The sequence below is a fragment of the Artemia franciscana genome, chromosome 19 (assembly GCF_032884065.1).
Source record: "Artemia franciscana chromosome 19, ASM3288406v1, whole genome shotgun sequence".
NCBI classification, from domain to species: domain Eukaryota; kingdom Metazoa; phylum Arthropoda; class Branchiopoda; order Anostraca; family Artemiidae; genus Artemia; species Artemia franciscana.
The window spans coordinates 20,355,705-20,382,539 of record NC_088881.1 but is presented as its reverse complement, the minus strand read 5'-3'; the positions used below and the strand labels follow the sequence as shown (position 1 = coordinate 20,382,539).

General features: G+C 36.8%; 2 protein-coding genes across 9 annotated transcripts in view; one reads left to right on the top strand and one right to left on the bottom strand.

The window, feature by feature from the left end:
* LOC136039398 (sorbitol dehydrogenase-like) overlaps window positions 1–21,879 on the bottom strand; it is a 92,588-nt gene extending 70,709 nt beyond the window's left edge. For 3 of the 5 annotated variants that reach the window (XM_065723101.1, XM_065723099.1, XM_065723102.1), the window contains exons 1-3: window positions 21,745–21,879; window positions 9,793–9,922; window positions 5,933–5,966 (exon numbers count right to left, since the gene is read on the bottom strand). In XM_065723101.1, the coding sequence (XP_065579173.1) occupies window positions 5,933–5,966; window positions 9,793–9,900 (142 nt within the window). In that variant the 5' untranslated portion in view covers window positions 9,901–9,922; window positions 21,745–21,879. Of the gene's footprint in view, window positions 1–5,932; window positions 5,967–7,812; window positions 7,887–9,792; window positions 9,923–21,744 lie in introns of those variants that run through there. The other 2 variants (XM_065723104.1, XM_065723100.1) reach the window with 2 other exon arrangements.
* LOC136039402 (etoposide-induced protein 2.4 homolog) overlaps window positions 20,984–26,835 on the top strand; it is a 44,394-nt gene continuing 38,542 nt past the window's right edge. The window contains exon 1 of one of the 4 annotated variants that reach the window (XM_065723120.1): window positions 20,984–21,010. In XM_065723120.1, the coding sequence (XP_065579192.1) occupies window positions 20,999–21,010 (12 nt within the window). In that variant the 5' untranslated portion in view covers window positions 20,984–20,998. Of the gene's footprint in view, window positions 21,011–21,902; window positions 22,050–26,835 lie in introns of those variants that run through there. The other 3 variants (XM_065723119.1, XM_065723121.1, XM_065723122.1) reach the window with 3 other exon arrangements.

Here is a 26,835-nt window from a genome sequence, read left to right as displayed (position 1 = left end):
AAAAAATAAGGAACACAATCATTGGCATAACTTCTTGAAAGAATTTCGAATCACACAAAAGTAAAATATAATGAACAAAATAATCAAAAAATCTCTTTTTAACTCTGAAAGATTTACTTGCACAAGACACGCAAAAGTCAGAATATTGAAATAATGACAAAACAAGTTTACGCTTCGTCGTATTCCGCAACGAGAAAAGATTGTTGTGGTTAATTCAAAATTCCATCTAGGCTACTTCTACCCAAATCTACAAGAAGAAATTAATAAAAAATTAACTTATTTGGTTCTTGTCTGGTCTCTGTAGGTAGCAAATTACTCAGTAATATGATGCTTTTTAGACTGAGAGAGGCTGTAGGCAAAGTTATAAGAGAAGAAAAGAGCGGTTTTAGAAAAGGTAGAGGATATGTCGACCAAACTTTTACTCTTAGGTTAATAATTGAGAAGCGCCTTAGTTGTCAAACACCTTTGATCTTCAGTTTTATAGATTATGAGCAAGTGTTCGAGTCTGTTGATAGAAGAGCCTTAGCAAAGGTCTTATCCTTGTATGGTATACCAGACAAATACATTAAAATGATTAGTGCTATGTACGAGAACAGCACTTCTGCGTTTAAGGTAGGAAATGAGCTTAGCAGTTGGTTTTGTATTAAGTCAGGAGTTAAGCAAGGTTGTGTTCTATCTCCCTTTATATGTATCATTTTGATGGCATTTATCTTAAAGACTACAGGAAAAGCAATGGGAGACAACAGAATCAAATAGGGAAGAACAACTCTCCTAGACTTAGATTATGCTGATGATTCAAGCATCCTTGATGAAAGCGTGAGCAAAATAAATGAACGTTTAGAGGTTTTGTGAGTTCAAGGTGCTAGAATAGATTTGAAAATTAATATTAAGAAGACTAAATCACTAAGGCCATGAATAACATAACATTAAAAGGTGACATTGGATAACGAAAATATTGATCAGGTGGGCAATTTCACTTACCTTGGCAGTATTATTAGTGAAGATGTTAAAAGTAGAATAGCCAATGCTCAGGGTGTTTTCTCACAGTTGAAAAAAAGTTTGAAAGAACAGGAAGCGGAAAAAGTTATTTTGGCTTGACTTGTCAGGGAATAAAAGGTCATTTGATTTAACCACGTGTTTTGAAGGATGCAAAATTGATGGTGTTTAAACACTACTACTACTACTACTAATAACCCACCGCAGCAGCAAGCCACTGAGGCCAATACAGCTACGGACGCTCCTCTTCCATCCTAATCTATTCAAAACCCCACTCTTTACACCCTCCCATGAAGTTTCCATTTCCTTTTAAACATTCTTTATGACATACTCCCACCCCATATGAGTCGAAGTAGAGAAAGCTGGGACGCTGGTAAGACCCTCCTTAGAAAGGTGCTGATAAGGGGAATTGCTGTAATAGAGCTAGGAATTTCTGACTCTTTGGAAAAGTAGCCTGCACAATTCTGTTTAGCACGACTGAATCCTTTCCACAGCCCTTTTCAGTTGACTTCTCATTTTTCTAAATGAAAAAATATTCTGTATCCTTCAGATCCTTGGCAGTAGCCTGATTTTTTATCTTTTTTTTTCGGTCCAGCCATGGATAACGTCTGCTGTCATTTGTGTGTGACCCTTGGTAAGGCACTTGAGGCTGATGGTGTTGGGTCTCCAGCCCTGATTCACGATGTGAACAGGTGTACTAAACAGATTCAGTTTTCTTGGGGGCGCCAAAGGATTGTCACACCAGGAAACAAATTCTTCACTTCCAGTAGCTCACGGAGTAGATTGTGCGTCGTGGAGACCAAACCATCTGACCAGACCGTGGAGACCAGACCAAACCAGTTCTGCCACACTATGCAACATGCGACATTGGGCACACTTCTTCATGATTTTAAAGGAGTAAAAGTCTCATTGAATACTACTAGATGGCTAGTACAGTATGACTCCTTGATTTTTGGCTTAGTGGGCAGCAGAAGTACTTTTTGTATATTAAAACTTTACAGTGCTTTTTCCACCACAGGAGGGTGATGTGCATCTTTTTCTATCCCTTCTCATGCTTTCTTTGTCCATTTTCTCATGATTTTCCATCACATCCTTGTCTGATTCACTTAGCTGTTCATTTTCCTATTTGTTTTTCATGGTGTTGCAAAGCTCCTAGGTATCGCTCATTGGTGCTATGAAAGATACATTTACGCTGTGCATCTCAGCGGTATAAGAAGCACTAGGGCATTTTTGGTTGGATAGCTTTTCTTAAAATCATCGAGGAGGAACTGAAGAGTGAGTTCTCTTGGTATGTATCTCAAATTTGTACTATCCTTTCGACGATAATGTGGCTGGAATGTTCTTAAGGCATAATTGTAAGCTCTTTATTTACTGTTTCTTTGCTGTTGCTTTGTGTAGCACGTCTTTGCCTGACCAGAAATGTCAAAGACTAATCTTCTCGCAGCTTCTCTCCATCCGCTTCGTACTCTGAATTCCCAGTGTCCAAATAAATCGGTTTCGACAGACCCTTACATATAATGGTTCTGTACTGCAATTATCAGTTGACTTCAGAGCTAAAAAACAGTTTATAACTGATATATACGACTATCCAATTTCAGCCTTCTCCTGAAAATATTCACCGGCTCCATTAGTGGTTTTTTATAGGTCAGGGGTTCCTCATAATCCAAAGCCCAGTATTCTTGGTGGATATCCTTCCTTATTTCCATAGATAACACGAAACATTTCCATCTGCTGTGAGCCGAGCATTTTTATCTATCAAAGGGATCTTCGATTTGACCTGGTCAATACTTACTTCTGTTTTGTTTTGTTCCTTTATACTTCTTATCTTCAAAACCTTTCCTTTTGCTGTTAGTCGAGTATTCCTTATCTATAAAAGGGCTCTTCGATTTGGCTTTGTCTATGTTAGTTTTTCTTCTTGCATCACTTTTCTTTATCGTCTTTTGAACTTCTGAATGCAGGAAATATTCTTGAAAATTTTTCTTGCTCTGTAACAGGCCTTCATCCAGCTCATCAGAATTTGTCTTAACTACAGGTGTTTTTCTTTTTGTTCTGCACTTTTTTGATTCTCTTGCTTTCTCTGTGAAATTGTTTCTCACTTCTGCTACTCTCACTTGAACTTTCCTCAGCTGGTAAATACTCATCCGAACTAATGCCAAAAGCTTCGTCAGTGTCTGAATAAGATAGTTTCTCATCTTTGAAGTGGTTTGAATTTTATATACTGGCATTGCCTTCCTTACCTTAGACCTTAGATCCTCCTGAGCCATCGGTGGCGCATAGGGCGTCGACAAAGTCTCTCCATTCATCATGAAGCTGTGCGGCTGCAGTTTGAAAACAAACCAGCCCATAGTGACCGAAGTTTTGAAGAAACGAAGATGGATATATTTGGGTCATAATCTACGCATGCCGAAGACAGACTTCCCTTAAGAGTGTATCAATGGCAGCCTGAAGGAAGACGAAGACGAGGCCGACCAAAACACACACTGCGGAGGCAGTATGATTGCCTTCACCGCACACAATTTAAAATACGTCAAATTTATCGTTTTTTTCCGTTGCTTGATCGTTGCGTCTCAGGTTTTTTGTCACAACATAAGCTCTGAACCATGATCGAGTTCAAGAAACATGATCAAAATCAGGCAAAAACTCAGCTTTACTTAAGTTTTGGGACAGATTTTTATTGTATTCCTGCATCATCATTGTCGTTCATTTCCATGGCCGTATCTTGATGATCAAGCCAGTGACTGAAGAAAGATGTGTCGTCAAACAGCTGTTTTACATTGTCATGAATTCCCCAACTCTGACCTGGAAGCTGAGTTCGAAGTTGCCTCTCAATTTCTTTTTCAACAAGTGCGAGACATCTGGAATGCACTGTACTCTTGATCATATTACAAATACTGCTTCCTTCCTCTTTTCTTTAATTTGTGATGATCATGATGAAATATGATTTATTCCTAAGCCAAAAGGGATATATACCAAATATCAAAGTCCAAAGGACCATGGTCAAAATGGAAACATGTGTTCGACACGTGTCTTCTTTTTGGTTACGCAATCCACGTCCAAAAGTGGCGTATGTCTCTTTTTTATCATCGTAACGATAGAAGATAGGACAATTCTGACTTCACCAATCGGCTCCACGTGCTGATTCTACCTTCAAAACATACATAACTAATTTTCGACCAAATGGCATGTGCGGCACTTTTGATTATCACAGCCATGCTGATCTGCTGGTAAAAATTAATCCCCTGCAGTATAATTTAGTCAGAAAACTGATTGAAATCAAATTTTTTTGTAGATCCTAATTTTTTATAGAAAACTGCTTAGAAGCGTAATTGGAATTATTTTGCACTGATTGATAGATTATACCAATAGCTTTTTTCTTTTTTCCTGCATCAGCTGAACCTAAAAATTTTGACTAAATAAACTTGCATGTTGGACCATTTGTCCAATCGGAAAAATTAGTCCGATCTTGCATCGCTAGAAGGTAATTTACTATTTTATAGCTCTAAGAACATTCAAACAAAATGTGAAACATTATTCTGCAGCCATTTTTGCAATAGTAAGCTTGCGCTGAATCTAAGTCTAATATATCAACTAAACGCAGCTACTGTCATATTTACATGTTCAATAAATTTACCGAAGAAGTTCAAAGACCGGCCCGGCCCGGCCGCCAACACATAGAAATAAAAAAAAAACTAAAAAAAATTCGGTGAGGGCGGCAGGGTCTTTGAACTTCTTTGTTTAGTTTATTGAATATGTATATGTGACAGTAATGACGTTTAGTTGATATACTAGATTTGAAATTAATCCTTCTTTCGTTCAATTAATTTTTTTAAATCCCTTCTTCTACATCGTTCTTATTCTATCTATACCAATGACTTCCTTTTTTTACATCGTTCTTATTCTATCTACACCAATGACTTCTGTTTTCCTTGAACAACGATTTCCGCAAGCAGTCATCCTGTTTGTTCCCAGTGTAGATAGAGGTACTATCATTCTATTTATATTACTTTATAAATATTCATGAAACGTTAAATTTTGAAGCGAAGAAAGACTTTACTTCTATTCTTCTTTTGTTACAATTTTTCCTTTTTTGATTCACTTTCCTTCTATTTATACTATTGACTTCTATTCTCTTAGCATAACAGTTTTACCATGGAATGATTCTATTTGCACCCTGTGTAAAAAGAGGTACCATCATTTCATTTATGTTTGACTTGACTTACTTGACGCTTGACTAGGAAATGTAGACTACGAATATAACCTACTGACTACGAATATAACCTACGAAAGGTTATATCTACCATCTTTTCTAATTTTTCACTTGCTGTAAATTTTCATTTTTTGTTTGTTTTCATCACACCAGTTTAATGCAACATTAAAAAAGAAGAGATATAAAAAATCCAATTGCACCAAGGTTTGTAGAACGATTTCAGACGCTAACATTGGTTATGTGCTTTTTTAATACCCTGTACTTTTTTTAGTACTGGTCCTACCACACCCCAGCTGTCTCATATTGATGTTGAAATGAATTTAATGAGAGTATTTCGAGGAGCTATGCAACAGCTTTAAATAAGTGAAATTTAAGAAGCATTTATAAAGCTGCATAATGCATAAACATTAAATATGTTTAAAACATAGCTACAACCCATGTTTAGCCATTGTGCATTTTTTCGTCAAAACAAGAAAAACAAAACGATAGATATGAAGCTTGGGATTAATTCAAAGAGAACTGTGCCTTGGAACAGGCATGTCACCTTTGAAGAATTCAAGCTGCTCGTCTAAGGCCACATTACTGAAACCCAAAGCAAAAATTGAGACATGTTTTGTACATTTTGGAACCAGTCTCAAACGTATATTTCAAAAGCAGATAAAAGTTATTTCTTAATCAGGAAAAAAAACTTTTTAAACACCCTGTAATATGCAAACCGAATAAACTCACCATTATCCAGAGGCTCGGGAATAGGTCTTGTCTCCTAAAATATTGAAAAATAAAATTAGAATAAATTGTCAAGGATTCTCTTTTAAATATCATTTCATTAGAGAAATGATTTTTAATTTCTAAATTATAAATTGAAGCACCAAAGCTTAAAATTTTAATTCCTGCACAGATTGAGTGATTTTTTTTTCCAAATTATGGTAAAGGGTGACGTTTTAACATGAAAACCAACGTAACTAATGTTGTTTATGAAGGGACTACCAACTTTTTAACTCACCACTCTTAACGATAAAGTTTGACTGATGCTACGCTAAAAACATTTTTGAAAAGTAAAATCAAGGCTACAATTTTCCTTAGATTTAGAAAAACGTTCGTTAGCGTTAAGTTTAACGTTACTCTTTACTGTTATCTGAAAAGGTTTCTACTTCGTTTCAGAATACGTGTTAACTTTTACATTTGTATTCAGAGCTAACCTAAATATAGGGGAGAGGGAATTATCGTCTTCCTATCCCCTCTTTGTATACACCTGTTGTTTCATTTGTATAGCCGTGCTTCGATAATGAGGGTTTGTTTAGGTCTATTTGCTTTGAATAATAACATAAGGTTTTCCTACATACGAAGGAGGCTACTTCCACTCCCCCATAAAACGTTGTTTATACTAAAGTTCAAATTATTTTTGTAACAATACTTCAACACTTAACAACTACTATGTTCGGTTCAAATCTACTATTTACTACAAAAGAGGGAAATTTTACCCTTTCATCATCCATATCGCACGTTTATCTAAATAGATTCCTCTAAATGAAAGAAGGATTGAATGGGGGGGGGGGGCAAACCCCCTTAACACTTTATATTGATCTGAAGTACCTTACGTCAAAAAATTGAAGCTTGGACTTATAACTGTGTTGTTTGGGGCTTAAATTACCCCTACCACCAAATAAAATATACACTTTCCTGGACAGTTTGTGGAAGGCACGCTAAGAACCATTCTTAAGGCTATGTCAATGATTGGATATATGTCAACTGCATCAAAATAATGAAAAACTTTACTAACGTTAGTTAGAGTCATGTTTTTTTTTCCTTCATCAGTATTTTGTACCAAGAAGGGTGTCAATGTAAGTAATCATCTACAATCATTGGCTCAAGATCGTCGGAATAACAACTCAATAGCTCATTTGTATGTTTCGTGATTTCTGAGGCGTGATTTGCACAATGGTGGAGTGCAACTGGCACTTTGACAATAAATCACATTAGACCAGTTTTTCTTAACAACAAAAAATTACTCAATGATAATTCATTGCGCCCCCTGGTACTGTGCACCCCTAGACCCAGGCCTAGGGACCTGTTGGTAAATCCTGGCCTCAGAATATGTTTGAGTGTAAAATCACCGAAAAAAGAAACATCAAAAGATTAAAAGAAAATGCTGAAACGGACGCTAATCTATTTACATTTTAATCTGATGGAAACTGCTGGTATTACCACAAAATGTTAATGAACGCTTTCGGAAATTTAGTAGACATATCTCAAATTCTTGGATTGTATCGATAGCACAGTGTATCACAATATCTGCCTTTCAGCACTTACTTTCTGCTTCTATTGTAAATCTTCACGGTGAATTGGAATATACAATTAGAACTTTTCTGTGCTCTCCTTATTCTGCGCAAAATTTCTTAAGTTCATTTTATGGTAAAACTTAGTAGTGGAATGGGGAGTTCTGGGTCACACGAAGTAAGTTAATTTAGGCAGTAAGTCAAGCTACTTAGGATTTAAGAAGGTTTGTATACGATTATGCTTTGGATCACCACGATGATCGAATGTTGGAATTTGCCTCCTGACAAAATTCCTTTGAATTACCCTACATTTAGCAGAAACGTAAAACTAACCAATCTAAGATCACGAGCTTTGTAAAGAACAGCAGCTAAATTCTCCTCCATCCCTGAAAACTGCCAAAGTGAAACTAAAACAAATAAATTGATAAGAAGACACTCTCTAGGTTGATAAGGATTATTTTTGGAAGCTTCTGTTTGTCTTAAACACTGAATTAAATTTTTTGATAGCAAGATTCAAAAAACCATCGGTCAATTTCGGTATGCCCCAAGTATTTGAAATTTGTAATCCAAAATCAAAGCATATTCTGTACGAAAACAATTCAACAATTAATGCTTTGAAAAACGAAAAACTTGGACAGAAGACTGGAGCAAACAACTTGCCTTTAATCAAGGGCAAGTAAAAACGATATTTTAGCGATTCTGTGGACATTAGCTGTCGACAAAGCTTAACTTCTCGATAAAACAACAAGTTAAAACCAGCCACTTAACTGAAAAGCTTCTATACACTTAACTAAAAAATTCTTCTATATCCAATCTGAAAAAAATTGATTATCCTTGCAAGTTATTACCTAGTTTAAACACAGAATCTCATAATATCACTGACATTGACCTCCACACTCAAAAATTTAATATAACTTTCAAAAATTTGTACAACCTGACGCGACAGTTATTTTTAAAGCTGCATCTTTGCGTGAAATTCCGGTCTTTAATTTTGGATTTTTTTTTATTTTTGGTAGCGCTTTTTCGTAAGCCTTGATTAGCATTATGATTTTGATTTTGTTTTTTTAGATGTTAATTCTAAGATAAATAAAAAGCAGTATTTGAAATACAGATCAATTTCAGTGAAATACAAGTAACACTCTAGCCTTTAGAGGGGTTAAGGGGCAATGGTACTATTCTTGTTAGTGCTAGGTCCTGTTTGTTTGATTCTACAATTTTCATCAGAAAATAGTTTCCGGGCCGAGTTTCGGGGGTCGTGCCTTCAGCTTGAAAACCTCTTTATACATTAAGGCTTCCCTGAATTAGGGACTCACGGACGTAATTCAATGTGACTGGAAACAAAACCATTCTGCTTTTTTTCGGCCTCTTCTGGAGCGAACCAATAATACTTTTTGTGCCTTTAGGTAAGTTTGGACTAAAGAGTTGCAGATATAGGCTCCAGTTAATCACTAAAAATTGTTGGCCCATTTTCAGGCTCTATTTCCAGTACGCTAATGCTGCGATTTTTTTTTAAGCAATCACTCATCAACTCGTTAATTACTATGTGTAACTTGTTACCGAGCTAATTTAATCATGGAACCGTCGAGAGAAGACAACTTCCATTCATTTTCTGCTGGGCAAGTTCAGTGGAAAAAATGCAAGGAGTTTGTAGATTCAAGATTGTCCGTGAGGATAGGGGCCTGAGTCCTGGTATTACTTGTTATTTGATTTGGAATGGGAATCCCTAGCGTAAATTTTTACGCTCAGCCAGAGTCAACTCAGCTCCAAATTGGTACCAGGATACCTAGAGAAGGTACACAGAAAGTGTGTGCGAAATCGCAGGATAGCCAGCTCCCAAACTCCCATTGCACTTCGTTGCTGAAAAGCGATGAAACGGAGACTAGCATCATCGACAGGGAGTGTAAAGTCCAGTGTCTTTTTCTTTATCTCTGTACCCATTGTTGAGTAAACCAATGTGTTTAATGAAAGATAACAAACAAGCATAATGGGCTATCTCTTAATTGAGATAGTCCTGAATTAAAATTGAATAGTTGTGGGCAGCAAATGATGGTTAATTGTAGAAAAAACCAAGACAGATAGTCCAATGGGGTGAGAGGCAATTCTGGCATTAAACCCCCTTATTAGGATTGTATAAAATATGGTGTTAGTTCATTTGTTAATAGATATGTCTATCTATTATCCGTTCCTGCGCCATTCCTAGGGCAGTAGAAGTAAGGTAGATAGTCATAGAGCTATGGTAGTCATAGAACCTATAGTTTTCCAAGTGGTTAGTTACGATAGTTTGGTTACTATAGTTTTCCAAGTAGTTGTTACCTGTAGTTTGGACTGGCCCTCTTCATTTGCGCCAATGTCTTTTTCTAAATTAGATCTATTCAGCAGCAGTAGAATTTTGGACCTTTCTTGACAGCAGATGTAACTCATTCAATGGATTCTAAACATCATCCTGGAAGGTTAAAAGTAGTAAGGAAAGGCTGAGTTGCCTTCCAAAGCTGAAATTGGTCATCATCATCACCCATTTCACTAATATTTTCTCATATTAATACACATTGTAGTATTGCCAGCCTGCCCCCGTATGTGCTATGCTTACCTGCTTGCGAAATTTCCATGCCTTTGCTTTGTTTATTGTTTGCTTTGCTTTGCTTTGCTTATAGTGTGTTTCATATTATAGGTGCTTGGGCCTGAATAAAGGGATGCTTCGAAGAAATAGGGATGCTTTCAGGAAATTGTGATACACCTAAAAGATTATGCCGCACTTAAGGTACACCCAGCAAGAAAGGTACCCATAGCAATGAGAGATAAGCTGAAGAATGAGCTTGTACATCTGGAACAGTTGAGCATCATCGAGCCTACTGAATGGGTAAATGCGATGGTCATGGTCCAGAAGAAAGATGGAAGCGTACGCCTTTGTATCAAACTGGTTGATCTTAACAAAGCAATTAATTGACCATATTACCCAATCCCAACATATGACGAAGCCATAAGCAACCTGGATAGAGCTGCATATTTCTCTAGGCTTTATGTACGGTTAGGATACTGGATACTACAGCTATCACAAAAAGCATCTTACCTTACAACATTTAGTACAATCTATGGACATTACCGCTGGAAGAGATACCCGTTCGGCCTTTCATCGACGCAATATGTGTTCCAGCAGAGTATCGAGCAGGCACTGGACGGCCTCAAAGGACTTTGTATACTAGTTGGTGATCTTCTCATCTATGGCAGAATTCATAAAGAGCATGATGAAAGTCTAAGAAAAGTCCTTCATTGGGCCCGAAAATTGGTTATTAAATTCAACAAAATCAAATGCCAGTTGGAGTGGAAAAACTAAGCTATTTTGGCCACGAGATTAGCAAAGACGGCATAAAACCGTATCCTTAAAAGCTATGAGCCATTAACGAAATGCCTGAACCGAAAAACAAAGAAGAACTACAGACTCCGTCAAGAATGCTGATCTTCCTATCAAGTTACAGCCCCGAACTGTCATCCAAGAACAAACCCCTAAAAGACTTATTAAAGAAAGATTCCTTCATCCTCCAGAATAATCATCGTGAGTGTATAAAGGATATGAAGTCTATCATGTCTGGATTAGCATTCTTTGACCATAGCTGCAGAGCTATCAAAATAAATTAGATACCTTAAAACACGCCATAGGAACAGAGATCTCAGCCAACAACAATATATTCAGATGTGCATCATGAGTCCTAAACAAAAACAAACAAAGTTACTCCTAGTTGGAAAAAGAGCTTTATGCGATATTTTACGGACGTAAGCACTTCCACCACTTAATATATGGCAGAAAAGTCAATGTAACAACTGATTATCGTCCCATAGAAACTATCCTCTCAAAGCCACTACACAGCAATCCTTCCAGGATACAGTGACGAATGATTCAAATTCAGCCTTACGACCTCACTGTCCGCTACCTACGTGGCTCTGATATCCCAGTACCTGACACTTTGTTCTGGCTCCACCTCCCGACAAGGACAAGACGCTGTATGCAGACATCGAAGTATGTGTGCATACCGTAAAAAAACCGTCTGTCTGTCAGCCACGCCAAACTTCAGGAAATCATAGACAAAACCAAACCGGACTTACAGTTAAAACAGCTCGAAACTACCCTCAAGGAAGGTTGGCCATCTTTATGAAACCAATGCCATCACAACATCAGCTCATACTGGAACATTGAGCACGAGCTATCAGCTTTTTAAGGAATACTATTCAAAGGTCCCAGAAACATCACACCAGCATGCTTCTGGAACAACATCTTGGAACAGCTTCACGCCGTCCACCTCGGCATAGAAAAAATTAAACAAAGAGCCCGTATGCTTGTTTATTGGCATCAGCACTGACATCTAGAGATTTATCAAGAAATGTGGTAGTCATTTGCCTTTTTTAGTCGTTCCATTCAAGATGCTTTTGATATTTTTATTTTGATAAATTGTCTTAATGCTCTGAAAAGGGAAAAATAATTCAATTGCATAAGATAGGAAAATTTCAGTAGGCTAATTAATTTAAAGTCCTAAATTAGCCAGGGAAGTGTTTTTTTCACTAAAAAATCACCAGCTTCTTTGGACTCCAATTATATAGCCCTGTTTTTGGCCCCCTTGAGCCAGTATTCAGTTCCTGATTGCTATTTAGACTAAATTTCACTTTTTCTGTTACTCATTTCTTGTCAATATTACTAAGGGGTCATAGTTAAGCACTAGAGAAGTCATTGTTAAATAACATGTGCTTATGTATATATAGCTTTTTGCTACTTATTCTTCTCTGGGTATATAATGCTTGATGTGGTATAAGCAAGAGAAGGACCTGTAGACCTATAGAAGAAAACCTATCAAATAAAGGTGATTCTTTGTAATTTACATAATAATTATAGCCAACATATTCTACATGCAGCCCTGCTCTACTTTAGCCCCAACCCTCCTAATATGGAAATCTATAGCTGAAATTACATATTTTCTATTGATTCTGCCAATCTATCCCTCAACCCTAGAACCTGTTAATTGAAGCAACTATGGCAAAACAAGAACTGGAAAAACAAGTAAAAGGTGGCAGAAAACATTGGAAATATATAATTTGGGCTATATATTTGCAAATTAGGCATGTTAGGGGTAAATTTTTTGTTGTTCATCTTTTGACTTACAAATAAAGTGAATATACCACTTGATGCCTTTTTGTATGTTCTATACAAATATAATAATTGCTTATATTGCTAGTTCAAATTTAAGCACTTTTTGACCTTACTTAACCTTACTTAACCTAACAAATTTTGGCAGTGAAAAACATACATTATTTTGTCAAAAATGACCAAAAACACACACTATTATTGAAAATTTGGCATCAAAGAAGAAGAACATAATATTGTAAAATTTATTGATCCAACTTAATTGTGGAAAATCAGTGCTCATAGATTATACAACATTTAAAAAATGGATTAATAATCAAACAGTAAGTTTGAGACCAATGTTTTAAGCTTTTTTATACCCAAAAACTATTTGGGTATATTTTGGTCATTTTCAAGAGCTCAAAAAGTGCTTAAATTTGAAATTGCAATTGAAGCACTTATTATGTTTGTAAAGAACATAAAAAAGGCATCAAGGGGTATGTTCACTCAAAGGGGTATGTTCACTGTTCATATTTTTAAATCAAAAATATGAACAACAAAAAATTTACCAATTATTAGTATAGCTGCATGATTTTCCCCTGGGTATATAGGCTACGTGGAAGGTCACTTATACCTGATCCTGTCCCTACTGTTTTTACTTGGTTGAAAAAAATCCAAAGAAAGTTCCCATTGAAAAGGAGAGAGACCAAAAGCGAGATTGAATTTGTCATAGCTTGGAGGTTTGCCCCTTCAGTCTGTTTAAAGAAAACAGATTCATAATTGAAGCTTTGTTCATTTCAATCTTAGGGATGATCTACATTTGTGACACTTCATTAAATGGTTGTAAAGGGATACTTTTATTTATTTGTCTTGTTTGTTTTCTACATGATTTTTAAATCTTTAAATTGAAATACATTTCTTACAAATTAATTAGTCATACCACAGTACCATTTGCAAGTTTTGACCTACTTTGTAACCCTGGTCTCAAAATTGCATATAAATTTATTGAAGCTAGGAAACATAGAACTCCTCTCTGTTTAAAAGAAAATGGATGGTCACAAGTAGGTTTTAATACACTAGGCCATGGCAATTAAAACAAAACAATGAAGAATAACTTTAAAATGCTTGACATTACATAAATATAACATTCACAAAGAAAAACCATTCACAAAATTTTACTTTGTGCTCAGTTGCCAACCTGAGCAATTGCCCTAAATTTTTAAACCTTGCAAAAACATTCACCAGCCACCTCTTATGACCTACACTCTTGTTTGTACATCAACAATTCATTGAAAAGGAAGGACCACCTAACTGGCATTTCTTCCTTTGTACTTATATTTAATGGGTTTAACCCTTTAAGTACTGACTTATGAAATCGATAGGAAAAAAAAATATTTGAAGGATGTTTCTAGATGAAAAAAAATCACTGAACTTGAATATAAAGTGACATTTTCGGTATCTGGTTCAGGGTTCGAGATCCGTCATGTCCTTTTAAAAGGACATCTGTCCTTAGTGGAGTATTTTTTTCAAATAATACCATGTATTTTTATATCAGACAAAACTAGTAACAACTACAAAAGTAAAAAAGAGTTCACCTCCTGTAGTAGGAGAGAAAACAGTTCCTCTTGGGAACAAGGCACAGTGCAATTCAAAGGTACTTGCTACACAGGATTTTTGTATTCCTCTGACAAATTCGGCAGCGTTTTTGATCTTTTCTGAACTCAGGAAAATGGTGGTACCCATCATGATGCCCGTCTGTAGGGGGGGCGGTAGGCTGTGTAGGTATTTTTCGTGGGGGAGTACCTTCGGTTTCCAGAGATAATGGTCTACCAGGGCGCCTTCGGGGCGTGTTAAAGTATCCAAGAGGATGTAATGATGGTTTTGAACTTCAGTAGAAGAACATTGGACTGCCAGCAGTAGAGGAAGCGTTGGACTGCCAGCAGTGACAACGATAAATTAGCCAGGCATTGACTACTGCACTGTCAAGAACGTAGTAGAATATGCGCATTTACCACTGTCTTGCCTTCAGGTTTGAGCGATAGAGCTCAATAAGCATATCAACTTAATCCACGCCACCCATGTACTTGTTGTACTCTTTGATTGCGGGCCTTTCGATTTCCACGTATTTCTTCTCGGAGGAATCCCAATGTCTACAGGTATCCTTGGGCTCAACTGCAACGTAGTTCGACACAAGCGTGACCGCTTTGTTATCATACCAGCACACCAAGCAAACTTCTGTCGATTTTTCAACTCTCCAGTCAACGTTTCCCATACAAAACCGTTTCATTTCCTTTCCTTCCATCAGTTCACATCCTAAAAGACGGTTCTGACGAATAGTCCCAATCCAATCATATCCAATCTCCTTCAGATGAACGACAAGGTCTACGCTTGAAAACAAATTGTTGAAAAATATCTTGGGCCCCGCTTTGGGTTCCAGGGATCTCAAGAGCTCATAACAACATCTCCACCAAGACCAAAGGGCCCAGCTTCCACGGTTTCTCAGCATTGGTAAATTTCGATGTTATACATGCTCCCACTACTTCCAGCTGGAGTAAATACTTTGAACCCCCACTTGTGTGGCTTATTTTGGAGATACAGCAACATAATAGATCTTCCCTTGAATGGGATAATCTGTCATCTATAAGTGTCTTTCTTCAGGCTCAGTTATCATCAAATTTTCTTGCAGCATGTCAACTATGGGCCTCACTTTGAACAAATGATCATGTCCAGGATCTGTTTTTGGCTTGCACTTACTGTTGTAATTGAAGTGCAATTACCTTTGGATCAATGTGAAACTGTCTAGGGACATCTTTCCAGAGACAAGAGTATAGTTCAGCTCTTTTTCCCAGTAGAGCTTGTAGCTAGGCAATCTTATTATTCCCATGTAGAGAGTTATTGAAAGGTAAGAGTAAATCTCTTGTTTTGTGACATTGATGAATTTGTTGTCCTTAGTCATTGCATAACGATTCGTCTCTAACAATATCGTATCAGTCATTTCATCAGAGAAAAAAAAAAGAAAAACATTCGGCTGGGGACATGGACTCTGTTTGTGGGGGAGTATATGCACATATAACTTGCTGATATTCAATGTAAGGTTCGAAGTCCTTGTAACACCACTTGTATTCGCCCCTATTTCGTTGGTTTACCTTCTTGGCTGAAGGTTGCTGATCTTCAGTTGCCCTGTCAGAGCTATTAGAGGGCCAAGAGCTAGTAGAGGGCCCAGGTTCTTCAAGATCATGGGACTCAAGAAAGTTACTGGGAGAGGGGGGGTGTCTCATATCAGTCCCAGAAGCGTTAGCCCGTAGAAGTCGGTTAGATCGGGGGTTCAGCAGTAAATACTGGCTATCACTCTTGTCATCACCATAATCTCAGAGATCCAACATCTCGGAAACATCTCCATCTTGTAGTTCTATAAACATTTCTAGGGCTCGTTCTGGTTCAAAATTTTGCCGAGCGCACAAGTTTCGTGACTTCTTCACTGCCTTCTCAAACTTGTCACCTATCTTGAAATATACCTTGGATATAAATTCGTTAAAACATATTCAAATATATTAAATACACTTATTATTTCCCTTCAATGTTCTTTCATGATATAGCTGTCAAGTTGTTGACCCTTACAGACGGGTGTCCTTTCAAAAGGACAGCTTGTCAGAAACTACTTCATACATCAGCATTGTTACTGTTGGATCCTAGCCTCTTATCAAATTCTAATTTAACACTATCTAACTACACTTTGATTTTCTTCTAGAATTTTTGAAAGTTATTTAATAATTTTTATAATATTTAAATCAATACCCACCTTTCACCCCTTTTTGGACCTCTCTCACCAATCTTGGCCTAGCAACTGAACCGAGTGTCACACCGCCTTGTGCAACATATTGTTTGATGCATCTTGAACTACTGAATCATATAAGAGATGGTATATGCAGATTCAAACCCTACACGAGTCATTGCTACCAATCAAACGTGTTTGTCCTTTTAAAAGGACATCCTGACTTAAAGGGTTAAAAGAAAGCTTCTATGGCTAAGTCAGAAGCCCAGTAAAGGACCAGGTGGTCCTTTAGCCAGGAAGTGCAATAGGAAGCAAGGGGCCAGTCACCCTATGCTTTTGCATGTCCTTCCTGCTTACTGACCCCAGATTTCTCTAGGTAACCTGTTAATTTTGGGCCAATTCTGGCTGAACTTACAGAGTCACATCACTGACCTTTGTCCAAAACCAAATAAACTGCTAATGCCAGGAATTAAACCTGTGCCCTTTGGATAGAGGATTCTCAACCTAGAGTGCCATTCACTTAGGAAGGAACACAAATGTCACCAGAAACAAAAATTATTTGGAAAAAGAAAATATTGAAAAAAAAAAACAAACTCAAGTCATAGTTGCTCCCATTTTTCACTGCTGTCCCACAAACAATATGTATTTTAATCAGACAAATAAATTTTAAGACAGGTATAAAAAAAACTCCATCAGGGATTGTAATTATTTAAGATATAATCAGCAATATGAATGGTTAGTTTTGTGACAAAAAAGAGAAATTATATGTTATATTTGTTTTCCACCAGCCCATTTGAGAAAAATCATTTGTGACAATAATATACCCAAGGTTGGCTCCAAATCTCTCTAAAATGCTTTAAACAGAAGGAAAATTTTAAAAACAATTATACTGATCAGCAAGAAGAATATTAACATAAATCTCTAAACTTGGCACTTTTGAAGACAATTTCAACCAAAGCAAATGCAAAACTTTAATAGTGTCCTATGTCATCTAAAAAAAACAAGAGCTAAGAGCTCATATGGCACTTGTGACGAGGTCGGAAGAGCCAAGAGCCAAGAGCTCATTTGGCACTTGTGAGAAGGTCAGAACCTAAAATTAGACTCGGTACTAGAGTTATCGAATTTGCTGTACTTTGTTTATTGGCAATTATTATAAAGATAAACTTGAAAATACAGTGTTTCTGTAGTCTCTTCTTGTTGAAAAATATAGAATATAAACCTCACCCCGCTGCCAGCAGGGCTCATGGAGTTTCGCTCTATAAATAATGTTACCTGTAAGCAAGCCCACTTTACGCATTTTTAGTTTCATTGAAGGGGGATTTTAGAAAGGTAAAAAATAAATGCGCTTCACTAATAATAACAGAGAAACAATATGCAATCATCAGAATCTTGCTATATGCAGTAATACACACTTTAGAAAACTTGTGACGAAACTAAACATTTACCCTAAGCTGAAATAAACTAACGAAAGAGGGGGGGGGTAGTGTCAGATAAACCACCCTGATGTTTGGGAAGACCATAAAATAATTTATTACTTAGGCAATGTAACATACCAAACAGTCGAGCTGTTAGCTGAATGTATAATCTGACCAATCCTGTTTCATAGCCACAAGGACAAATGACGGGAGACAGAATGCATTGGACTTGTATGATTTGTGCCAAATATGTGTACATCAGGGGGGTGGGGTAAGGTTAGGTTTTTAACACATTTCTGAGATATATTCTCCCCCCCCCCTAATTTGCAAATATATAGCCCAAATTATACTATTGTATAAACTAAAGTACTATATTTACATCATGTTTTGGTGTATTTCATTATGATTAACGTAACTACACTTCTTGAGTGTGTTAGGTATAATACATAAGTACCAGTAATTTTCTTTCAAAAGGCCACAGACTAATAGAACCAATTTTCGTTGTTTTTAAGTTAATCACCCCCCCCCCCCCTAAAAAACGAACCAAGAGCCTGTGTATGTACCTGCATTCCTTTGAGTCTGCAAGGCTATCGAAATATTCAACACCCGACTTTAGAATAATATAAAAAATGATTACCTTCTCCTTTTGAATTATCGATACTGTTCTTTATAGGTAGGAATTTTTTCATACACTTCAGTTACAATTTTATCCTTATCTTTTGACATAAATTCTTGTATGACTTCCATTTCTGCTCATCAAATTCATGGAAAACGTTTTAAATACGTATTTAAATTGTGCATTTGAAAAGGCGGCCTTTGAAACAGGTGAGCAATAACTGGGGTTCGCGTTGTCTGTGCCCAAAGGACATGGGAACTAATTAAAAGTCAATAGCTAAGTTCATGAATGTAAAATCATCATTGATGACTGTCACAGTGTAAAAATATTTTCCCTTTACTGTGCTGACTGAATAGATGACTGGAACAGTTACATCCGCAGGATTTTGCTTCTTAGGGAATTCCAATTCCTCAGAAATAGTTACAGCTTAGGGGTATAAGCCTAGAGAAGGAAACATGTTAAGAAAACATTTCATAATACGCACAATAGCTGTAGCTAACACCTTTTGCATGGATCCCCCCTATACTTTACTGCCAACCCCCCTTCCCCTAAAAATCAAATATATAGTCCCAATTATATAAAACCAATGCATTCTGTCACCCATCACTTGTTTTCCGGTTCTTCTTTTAAACAGTTAATACAATTAATAAGTACAAGGTATAAAACAAGAGAGACGCATTGGGAGAATAGAGGGGAAATATATAATTTCGACTGTGTATTTACACATTAAGGGGGAAGGGGGGTAAAATACAGGGGGTTCCATGCAAAATCTGTTTGCTACAATTGTTATGCATATTGTAAATTGTTTTCTTATCATGCTTCCTTCTCAAACATGTTTCCTTCTTAACTCGTAAGTTAAAAATATCTGATTTTTCTATTCTTTCAGAATTAACCCTCGCCACCACTCTCCCAAAGAGAGCGGATCCGTCCTGGTTATGTCAATCACGTATCTAGGACTTGTGCTTATTTTTCCCAACAAGTTTCATCCCGACCCCTATACTCTAAGCGTTTTCAAAATTTTAAGTCCCCCCTCAATTCCCCCCAATGTCACCGGATCCAGTCAGGATTAAAAATAAGAGCTCTGAGACACGATACACTTCCAAACTTCAAATTTCATTAAGACCTGATCACTCCTTTGTAAGTTAAAAATACCTCATTTTTCTAGTTTGTGCAGAATTAACCCTCCCCAACTCCCCCAAATAGAACGGATCCGTTGCGGTTATGTCAATCACGTATCTAGGACTAGTGCTTATTTTTCCCACCAAGTTTCATCCCAATCCCTCCACTCTAAGCGTTTTCCAAGATTTTAGGCCCCCCTCAATTCCCCCCAATGTCACCAGATCCAGTCGGGATTTAAAATAAGAGCTCTGAGACACAATATCCTTCCAAATTTCATTGAGATCCGATCACTCCTTTGTAAGTTACAAATACCTCATTTTTAATATTTTTTTCAGAATTAACCCTAGCCCCCCCAACTCCCCAAAACAGAGCAGATCCGTTCCGGTTATGTCAATTATGTATCTAGGACTTGTGCTTATTTTTCCCACCAAGTTTCATCCTGATCCCTCCACTCTAACTGTTTTCCAAGTTTTAGGTTTCCCCCTCCCAACTCCCCCCAAATGTCACCAGATCCGGTCGGGATTTAAAATAAGAGCTCTGAGACACGATATCCTTCTAAATATCAAATTTCATTGAGATCTGATCACCCATTCATAAGTTAAAAATATCTCATTTTTTCTAATTTTTCAGAATTGGCCCCCCCCCCCAACAACGCCAAAGAGACCGGATCCGTTCCGGTTATGTCAGTCATGTATCTAGGACTTGTGCTTAATATTCCCACCAAGTCTCATCCCGATCCCTCCACTCTATTTTTTCCAAGTTTTAGGTTTCCCCCTCCCAACTCCCCCCCCCCCAATGTCACCAGATCTGGTTGGGATTTAAAATAAGAGCTCTAAGACACCATATCCTTCTAAATATCAAATTTCATTGAGATATGATCACCCATTCATAAGTTGAAAATTCCTCATTTTTTTAATTTTTCAGAATTAACCCCCCCCAACCACCCCAAAGAGAGCGGATCTGTTTTGGTTATGTCAATCATGTATCTAGGACTTGTGCTTATTTTTCACACCAAGTTTCATCCTGATCCCTCCACTCTAAGTGTTTTCCAAGATTTTAGGTTTCCCCCTCCCAAACCCCCCCAATGTAACCATATCTGGTCGGAATTTAAAATAACAGCTCTGAGACACGATATCCTTCCAAACATCAAATTTCATTAAGATCAGATCAACAGTTTGTAAGTTAAAAATACTTCTATTTTTTTATTTTTTTCAAATTAATCAGCCCCCACTCCCCCCCCCAGATGGTCAAATCGGGAAAATGACTATTTCAAATTTAATCTGGTCCGGTCCCTGATATGCCTGCCCAATTTCATCATCCTAGCTTACCTGGAAGTGCCTAAAGTAGCAAAACCAACACCACCAGACAGACAGACAGAATTGGCAATTGCTATATGTCACATGGTTAATACCAAGTGCCATAAAAACCACTAAAATGTGTCAGATGTATTTTGAAATAAGATGCCGCAGACTTTTAGTTGAATCTATGAAATGAAGAGCCAGGTATTCCTTTACATTTTATACAACATGTAAAAAGAAAAACAGTTGTAACAAGATGTAAGAACAACAAGAACAACATGTAAAATAAAACAAAAATTAATGGAGAATAAATAATTTCAGCCATATATTTAACCTATAATGAGATAGCATAAAAGATTATTCCTAAAATTAGAAAAAAGTAGTGTTATGGCTTAAAGTTGTGCTCAATCAACAGGAATTGTCTTTTCAGAACTAGGGCCAGAGAAAAAGAAACTGATAACCAAAAAATAAGGCACCCAAAAATTTCAGGACCCTCTAGAGGGAAAAGAATTAGAGGTAGGTACTTCAAAATACCTTCCTGGGACATACTTTAGCCTGTAGACACATCCCTGAAAGTTTCATTTTCCTAGCCTAACCTCTTTCAAAGATAACCAAAAGTAGCTAAAGTAAAATTTTACCCCTACTTTACCTTAAAAATCCAGTTTAAATAGCAATCTCAACAAATAGAGACTATATAAAAGCCTATAGGTATTGGCCTAATCATTCTAAATTATTTTCAACTAAAAATTATAGGATGGATTAGAAACTAGGCCTTTTTGATATGGTAATATTTGACTAACTCACCAATGTGATAGCTGCCTTCCTAAGAACCAACCTTTTTTAATAACCAAAAAACTTTTCTTCCGACTCCTTATGAAGGAGGGCCTAGAACACCAAAAACCCTTTCGATCCTAAGGAATATGCATAAGATTACTTACAGGTCACTGAAAAGCTAAGATTATTTCCACTATTTACAGTTTCCTTGTCTTTTCTCTAGACTTTACAATTTCACATGTTTATCCATTTAAAAAAATATGTAACATTGACGTCACTTATCCTGAAGGATCTTTTTTTTTCGGGGCAAGTCAGATAAGTAATCGGACACGGGGAATTTCTCAGTGAAGTCAAGCCTTTTGCTGAATTTCAAATTTCAGAAACATGGTTTCGTTGCTCAATTCTGCGATTACGGTGATGATAAACGCTGTTTGAAGTCTAATATGCATTTTGGCGTTCAGTAAATAAAGTAGTAATTTATCAAAGCCAAAATATTTATTTTTGTCAAGTGATTGGGTGGAGGAGGGCGAAGTCTTGTTCCAAATGGAGTGGCAGGCTAGCCTATCACATTGTTTAGGTTTAATCAAACACTGCTTCCCAGTTTCCACACTCTTTTTCAGCAGTCTTTGTTCTAGTGATTCCATATTAATTTTTAAATAACAATCAGTTAATTAAATTTAAGTGGTATGCAAAATAACAAAAAAGAGTCCTTTTAATTTTTTTTTTCCAATTTGCTTGGTTACATGGGTTGAAAGCTAGTCTAAATTGCCAATCAGCTATGAGCCTACAATAAAAAAGATTTTGGTTCATATTTATATTAACAGAGTATTCAGCTAGCTAAGAAGCAACTAAACATACCTCTTGGATCAGAATTTTATCCTGAATCCAAATATGATATTTGTTTCCATTGCAAGTTCAATTTTAAGCTATTTAAAAATGCTCAAAGATGAAACCTTTTTCTCTTATTTTAGAATATGTATCCTCTTGAGTGTGTATCTAGATTTTCTTGCAAACTAAAATATTAAAAAAAAGCAGAATATTAGGTACTCTAAACTTCAACATTAACTTTTTGATGTTCAACATTTCAACAAAACAGTAAAATTCCTGTTTAGTGACTTCTTGCTATCTCAGAAAGGGGTTAGGCTAGGAAAATCAAACTTTCAGCAATGGGTCTATGGGCTAAAGTATGCCCTGGGAAGGTATTGAAAGTACCTAGCTCCACTCCCTCTCCCTCTAAAGGGTCCTGACCTTTAAAGATATGTGTGTTATAAAATTGAAACATTGCAGAATAGATCTTCTGCTTGAATAGAGTACAACAAAATTGTTTTCAGCTTCACAACTTTGCTCAGTCCCAATTTATAAGGTTTAAAGATATGCAAATACATTTCCTAAATTTCAAAAAAAAAGAATTGATATGGCTCAGAATTCTACTCAAATAACAGGAATTGCATTTTCAGAACTAAAGGCAACTGGTAACTGAAAATTAAGGTGAAATGTTGGTTTGTCAAAATTCCAATAACAAATATTGGAATTATTGAAACATTTAAAAAAATAAAAGACATAAAGTGAGGCTCAACTGCAGGGATCTGTAGTGTTTTTAGTGTTTTTGTCTGCTGGTCAAAATCAACCCAATTGTGAATAATAAATGAATATTGGGGTTGAGGATATTTTTATTTCAATTTGTCTTCTATTGACCAAGGGGATAGTCTCTATGTTAGTAAAATTAGGTATATTTGTACCCAAAAACCATTATTTTGTATGATTTATTACCCTTTTAGTTCAGTACCATGTTCTTGTTAGTATTGCCATGCTGAACTGTTAGAATGAATAAGTAAAACTAGTTAGGTTTGAAAATAAAACACTTTTTGTCAGTAAAAATCTTAGCATTAATAGTTAGGGGAGAGTATCCATACTTAGGACAGGTCTAAATATAAACAAATTTGATCTAGCAAAAAAAAAAACAGACAACAATTTCTTAACACTAGATGCCATTTGCAGAAGTTTCAAATACAAAATCACCATTTTGTTTTAAAGGCAAATGGTCCTTTATTACCCTCTCAAAATTATTTTGTGAAGTTCTATAGACTATTTACAGACATTTAAGCTTTGAAGTGATGACTTAATTTCTCTTCCTTATTTATTAGTTCATTGTTAAATAGAATTGGTGGGTCTGAAGAAATATTTTGTTCTCCATGTTCTTGTTAGTATTGCCATGCTGAACTGTTAGAATGAATAAGTAAGACTAGTTAGGTTTGAAAATAAAACACTTTTTGTCTGTAAAAATCTTAGCATTAATAGTTAGGGGAGAGTATCCATACTTAGGACAGGTCTAAATATAAACAAATTTGATCTAGCAAAAAAAAACAGACAACAATTTCTTAACACTAGATGCCATTTGCAGAAGTTTCAAATACAAAATCACCATTTTGTTTTAAAGGCAAATGGTCCTTTATTACCCTCTCAAAATTATTTTGTGAAGTTCTATAGACTATTTACAGACATTTAAGCTTTGAAGTGATGACTTAATTTCTCTTCCTTATTTATTAGTTCATTGTTAAATAGAATTGGTGGGTCTGAAGAAATATTTTTGTCATCTCATATTAAAATTGAGTTGTTTCAGTGACCATGTTTGGTTCCATACTTGGGAATGTCCAAAGTATTGGTGCTTGAGACATGTCCTATGTATGGCAACTATAAACAGAAATGAAATAGCCAGTTTTATTTTGATTTTACATGTCAACATAGCCTATGGGCAAACAAAAAACAAACTTTTGCATATAACTTAGAACTGCATATGACCTCATTGGTAGATGTGCCAACAAGAAAAGCTAGCATGACAAGAAAAGAGCAGGCAAGAAGTGATATTATGGATTTATGTCATGAAATAAGGCATTTCACTCAGAACACCTGAAGCAACTTGCCTCTCTACAGCAACCAGTTTTCAACTGCTACAATATCAACATCTTCTTCTCCAAGCTGTGTAGCATTATGACCAGGTATGCTTTCTCTATGCTTTTGAATAAAAGTGCCTTGACCACCATACTTAAGCCAAACAATTTTGTAGCTGAGATAGGAATAAATCAAGTTAGAAGGACAAGTTCTGCAGATAGAGGACCAACAGTGATGTTTCTTGCCTTTGTTTCAGCATCTGAAAATTCTATTTCGCCAATACTGGTCTTCAAAAGGAAAAAGACTAAATCAAGGATGACTTTAAGAGTTCCACCTGGTACTGCTGCCTGCATTAGTGAGAGGGATTGAATTACAGCTTCTGTTCTCATTGAGTTTCTCCATCACTTTGTCTTAACTGTAGGTTTACTGTAGTATCACTGTAGGTTTTCAAGCAATGGGTATTTGCCCATTTAAGACAACATTTTTGTCATTAGCAATTTTTTGTCATCAGCTAGAACTGACTTACCATTGGGTGAACCTGTGTCTTAGCCAAGAGATGAGGACATGACTTTCTCAAATCCAGATTGATAAGGTGTGTGCTTCACTACACACACAAATCACCTACATTTCAATCCAAACAGTTTCATCTGTCATGATAAGGCCATATCCAAAAGCTTATCTGAGAAGGCCACATAAATAGTTTGACCAAAAGAAGTCATAAGAATGCTTGAGAGAAAAAAAGAATGAGGAGTAGACTATGCTTTGAAAAGCTATGAAAGTGAAATAGGCTCTCCCAAACTCATGTCAACTTTCCAAAAAACATTTGAAATCACTTTATTAAATGTGGCAGAAGCTCAAAAGAGGGCCCAGACTTGGAAGATGTTTCAGAATCTACTGAAACTGATCAAAAAGAAGGGTCTTCAGTTCCAATGTGCCCTTCTTTCTCTGCTTTAAGTGTTGGTAACTTTGTTTTGGTTCTAGAAAAAGAAACAACAAAGGGGAATACCAGAGTGTTGCTGGTAATGTTTCACTGATATCACATCTCTCTTGCCAAATGCTGAGCCCTCAGGAAAGACTAAAATACAAGCAAGACGCTTTGTGATTCCTCTTGATCTATCAGCATTTGAAATACTATAAACACATTAACAGTGTTAATCCTTGTATTGTACTTTTGAACTTCTTTCTTCTATTGTTATAGTTTTACTCCATTATATCTGTTAAATAGCTGAGTTCTGTGTCAAAAGACATATTAGGATTTGCTCCCAAGTATGGTTACCACATGTCCCATGTTGTAGTGTTTGCGTTGGATTGCTTTAAGTCTATTTATTCAAAACCCAAGCACCTATAAAAAATAACAACAATAAGCTGGGGGTAAATAAACAATGCGCACACTAAGCAATTGTAAGCAAGCACAATAAGCTGGGGGTAAATAAACAATGCGCACACTAAGCAATTGTAAGCAAGCATTACTGCATCTTCCTTCTTCTTTTGAAGATAGTGCTTGCGAGGTCACATGTCGGGTCGCGTTGGGGGCTTTATGACACGCCCACTTCTGGTGCGTCGTGGTGTGCAGTTGGTGGTCGCCGGCCGCGAGTATATGGTGTCCCTGACAGGTGATGTGTCTACCGCGGTTGGCCCTACTGAGGTAGGCTCAGCTGAGGTAGGCTTTGCTGATGTAAGTTCTGCCGGGGACGATCCGGTGACTTTCGAAGGGGTTGGTAGAGCTGGGGTTTTCTCACTTTTGCTGGTGAAGTTTTTTGTTATCTGCTCACTTTCAATGTGGGGTGTTTGGGGATCATCGGCACTGTGGCTGGCCATGCCAGTAGAGTATGGGTGGCGGTGCGGGGTTGGTTGTCTGGATAAGTGAATCCTGTTCCTTCTTAGTCTTGAGCCATCAGTTGTTTCGACAATGTAGGACCGCAGGTTGCAATGGCGTGCGGTTATCTTTCCCTTGGTCCATGTGTCATTCGGTTTTTGTTGGACGAAAACAGAGTCTCCAACCTCAAGTTCAGGAAGGGGCTTTGCAGATTTGTCATGATGGGATTTCTGGCGTCTCTGCATGACGTTTCGACTATGGAGGAAATCCGACTTGGAGACGACCTTTGGTTTCAGGTGTTGGTACGTAGAGGGTAGGGAGGATCTAAGCTGTCGACTCTGTAGAAGCTGTGCGGGTGAGGCGAGGTTGTCTACCGGACTGTTGCGGTACTCTAGGAGAGCTATGTATGGGTTGTTACCGCTATCCTTTGATTTTGACAGGATTCTTTTACATGTTTGCACGGATTTCTCGACGAGTCCATTTGCCTTGGGATATATTGGGCTTGAGGTCTTGAGTTCAATTCCCCAAGTTTGAGCAAATTCGTTGAATT